Source organism: Cynara cardunculus (genome assembly GCF_001531365.2).
Source record: "Cynara cardunculus var. scolymus isolate 2C chromosome LG 1, CcrdV1, whole genome shotgun sequence".
Taxonomy (NCBI): Eukaryota; Viridiplantae; Streptophyta; class Magnoliopsida; order Asterales; family Asteraceae; genus Cynara; species Cynara cardunculus.
In genome coordinates this window covers 2,225,528-2,229,694 of record NC_037528.1, presented here as the reverse complement: position 1 = coordinate 2,229,694, position 4,167 = coordinate 2,225,528, and the positions used below count along the sequence as shown (strand labels likewise).

The 4,167-nt window shown below is 34.1% G+C and overlaps 1 protein-coding gene across 1 annotated transcript; it reads left to right on the top strand.

The window, feature by feature from the left end:
• The first annotated feature begins 213 nt into the window (after nucleotides 1-213).
• Nucleotides 214-2,276, top strand: LOC112512398 (WRKY transcription factor 55-like). The gene is made up of 3 exons (XM_025118745.1): nucleotides 214-605; nucleotides 1,236-1,367; nucleotides 1,784-2,276. The coding sequence occupies exons 1-3, from the start codon at nucleotides 214-216 to the stop codon at nucleotides 2,274-2,276; spliced, it is 1,017 nt and encodes a 338-aa protein (XP_024974513.1).
• Nucleotides 2,277-4,167: the final 1,891 nt, after the last annotated feature.

Genomic DNA, 4,167 nt, shown 5'->3' with positions numbered 1-4,167 from the left:
CCAAGAGATTACAAATACTTTGAATCCTTTTCTTTCTTTTCTTAACCCCTTTTACCCATTTCTTGATTTCTTGAATTCCTTGCTTCATATATGCCTACAAACCCCAATATTTTCACCACCAATTTTGTTCTTTACCCTCCAAGATTTTGTTATACTTCAAACCCACATCAAATCTTTCGTTTAAATCGAAAAAAGAGGACCCGAAAACCAGATATGGAAGAGATTGTTTCTTTGATCTTTCATGGGGGGAAGTTAGTTAAAGAGCTTGAAGAGAGCCTACCCAACATAGCAAACCAACCCCATGTTCTTATTAGTTCATGCGATGAGATAAGTAGGGTTTTTGGCAACGCGAGGGAACGGTTGACGTTGGCGGTGCAGGACTACGGCACCCACCACGAGTCGCTACCACAAATGGAGGTTGGTGGTGGATCAGTGCCGGAATGGCTAAGGAGTTCGCATGCAATGGATATGGGGCTACATGAACAACTAGCTCACCATCAACACCATGGTTTCGATGCCATTGCTGGCCAAGAGTTGGGTGGTGGAAATGTCGAGGCTGTAGCGACCGATGTAGCTCAGTCTTCATTGCATCGACCCCGAAGAAGGTAACAATGATGAATTAAACTGTGAGAAAATGCAGAGTATTTAAAGTCGGTTAATTTTGGTTTTTTTAAACATTTGCATACCTTTTGGTAAATTCATGATCATGAGGCAATATGCATTGGTTGTTCCACTTGACAAAATGTAGTTTTCTTCTGAAAATTTTCAATGATTTTGATATGGGCCTTATATATATATATATATATATATATATATATGTATATATATATGTATATGTGTGTGTGTATATATATACATATGTATATATATGTATGCCTTGCATGCATGCAAGAAATGAAATATATATGTAAATGCATGCAAAAATTAATAATAACAAGCCCTAATTAGATGTAATTAAATGTGGGTCTAAAGTGAAAGACACAAATTAACACATTGTTTTAATACTATTTACAAAATCATTCGAAATGCAAGTAAACCGGTGATGAAAAACTCACGCACGGTGATAAATGCGTTAACTACCCGTTGGTCGACGTATCATTTATAATAGCGAACAAAACTTGAATAATTTATTCGAAAATCACTATATTACCTTATTAAATCGGAAAGAATATATGGAGATCAGAAATAAATCAAGAACATCTTAGGTTTAATTTGTTATGTTTATATATGTGTAGAAAACATGAAGCAGATAGACGAACGTTTAGAGTGCCTGCTCCTAGAATGGGGAACACTGAAGTTCCACCGGAAGACGGTTACACTTGGAGAAAATATGGTCAAAAAGAAATTCTCGGGTCAAAATTTCCAAGGTAAATATTTATGTATAACATGATTCTTCGATACTCTTATCAAATTTACCATAAAAGTAAGATATCAACCCGTTTTATTAATATTAATTCAAAATTTTATAGCCGGGTGGCGGGTTTTTTCTAATCATAAATAAAACGTCATATATATATATATATATATGGAGTTCAACAAGAAGCATTGAAAGTTTCTTGATGCAAATCTTGAAAGTTGAATATCCCATGATTGCAACAGGTTAAAGATTACCTTTTTACTAGTTTGAATTCAAAGTTTGTGTGTATGAGATGGTCTTCTTGCCACGACATTTGTTCACTGTCTTTCTTGAATATTCAATATTTCAAACATTTGATAAACATGGACTTGGCATTCTAGATGAACATCTTTGAATATGTTTCAATTTTGGTCCTTTGTATTTCAGGGGATATTTCAGATGCACCCATCAAAAATTATACAACTGTCCGGCTAAAAAACAAGTTCAAAGACTCGACAACGATCCCTACACTTTCGAAGTAACATATCGGGGAGAACATACGTGTATCATGTCCTCCACCGCTCCTTCCATGCCACCACCACCATCGTTACCGGAGGCTATGACATCTTATCCTACATCACATAATATACCACTTACGACTTCACAACCCGTCACACAATGGTTATCCATTGACGTCAAACAACCATTTGGAGAACTTTATAGTACTATTGCTCATCATAACATGCAAATGTACAAAAGTCAATCGGATAATATTGGTGGTGGTGGGACAGGTCCATCGTCTCCTGCTAGATATACTGATTATCCAGGAGTAACAGACTTGATTGATACAATGTTTAATTCTGGTAGTAGCAGCAACAATAGCATGGAACTCATATTTTCTTCCGAAGAAAAAAAGGACGATAGAGAAAAAACAAATTAAAAGCATTAGTTTATCTTCGATAAATAAATAAAACATTAAAGTTTTTGTGACTTTTAGTTTGGTTAAGTTCTAACAAATCAATAGCTTATCTTTGGTGGGGGTGGGGTTTAATGGCAGCAAATATAAGCTTTCTTTCATCCTTTTGCCATATGTAATTTAAATGCTTTACTTTTACATTTTTATTAACCCTTTTTTTTACAATTTGGTATTATAATCGGGTTTATTTTTTTTTAAGAGGTTGTTTATTTACCTCTTAATAGTTCTATTAAGAGGCAACATCTGAATCGTTAAGAGGTGAATCTTGTTTGACAAAAAAAAAAGTTTGTCTCTTAATGATTCTAAAACATTCTGAATGATTTTGTATCATGGATATCCCTTAACCGTTAAGAGCTATAATTTCATTGTACATAATTACCAAACAATTATATTTCATTTTACAATATATCATGAGAACCTCTTAATCATCTTGTATCAAACCATTCATCAATTGTCAAACAGTCCCTTAGTGATGAGCAACTAGATATTATTGTATTATTCGGTGACACTTAATTATAACATCATGATTTGTTTTATTAATAATTATTTTAATTGAAAATAAATTTGTAAACAACAAGAATCACCACACATGTTTGTGCCATTATCTTGCCACCAACCGCCGCCCCCGGCCCACTCCCCAGTCCCCAGTCCCCACCATATAATGATGATAGTACATTTTCCGATTAAATCGAAAACAACACCCGCTACGGCTTGGCCCAGTTTTGGGCCCAAAATGGCAAAATCGACTTCTGATATTGTTTTTCTAATTTTCAATTTTTTAATCATAATCTATACTATATTATAAAACATTTGACAAAAACTCTTTAAAAATATTTTTTATGCATGTAGTATTGTATATTAATGCATATTACTTAAAATTCAAGATTACAAGTAAATTATGCATAAGTGAGAATCACCAGGTCAATTCCCTTCTAAAGCATGGGTGTGTATGAGCTTAAAAATGATTAAGGTGTTGTTTGGTTAGAAGTATTAAACAATAATCAATGAGAATGTAAATGAAAATAAAAGAAACTATCTGATAAAATAAGCCCAAATTTTCATTTCAGATTAAACTGGGGGAAATGAAAATTCATTCTCATTTTCATTTTCATTCCCATTCTCGTTCTCTAACATGAACCAAACAGCCCCTGAGTGTGGAAAAATTATTTTCTTACGATTCTTACCTTAACTATATTTCTCATATGATCTTTTGTCTTTCATTGTATGATATAAATATATATATATACACACACACACATATATATATATATATATATATATATAGAGAGAGAGAGAGAGAGAGAGGTATATTATTATGCAACCATTTACATTTATACAACCAATACAACTCAATCTCAACCGTTCATTTAATTTGATGAATTTGTTATTTCATAAAAGTTTTAATTGTTTCTTAATATAAAGTATTGATCATAATTAATGAAACTTAGTCATCTTCTATAAATATCCAAATCATAATAAATAACTCTCATCATTTCCATTAATATCTCAATTAATTGGGGTGTAGTGGTTGTACAAATGTGATAAGTTGCATTTGAAACGTTCTCTCTCTCACTACAAAAATGTTGGGTATCAGCGAGGGAAATTTCCCTCGCTGATCCGTCGCTGAAAGGGTTGTCCGTCGCTGATCCGTCGCTGATACTCCGTCGGTCAAACAGTCGTAGGTAATGCTATCAGCGACAGATCAGCGACGGAAATCAGCGACGGATTTGCGACGGACACTTTCAGCGACGGATTTGCGAGGGAAATCAGCGACGGATTTGCGACGGACACTTTCAGCGACGGATCAGCGACGGATGTACTTAGCGACGGATCTGCGACAGATTTGCGAGAGAAA

Coding starts and splice junctions, on each gene's coding strand:
- LOC112512398 (XM_025118745.1), top strand. CDS start 214: ATGGAAGAGATTGTTTCTTTGATCTTTCATGGGGGGAAGTTAGTTAAA. Junction 606..1,235: donor TTGCATCGACCCCGAAGAAG/GTAACAATGATG, acceptor ATATATGTGTAG/AAAACATGAAGCAGATAGAC. Junction 1,368..1,783: donor CTCGGGTCAAAATTTCCAAG/GTAAATATTTAT, acceptor TTTGTATTTCAG/GGGATATTTCAGATGCACCC.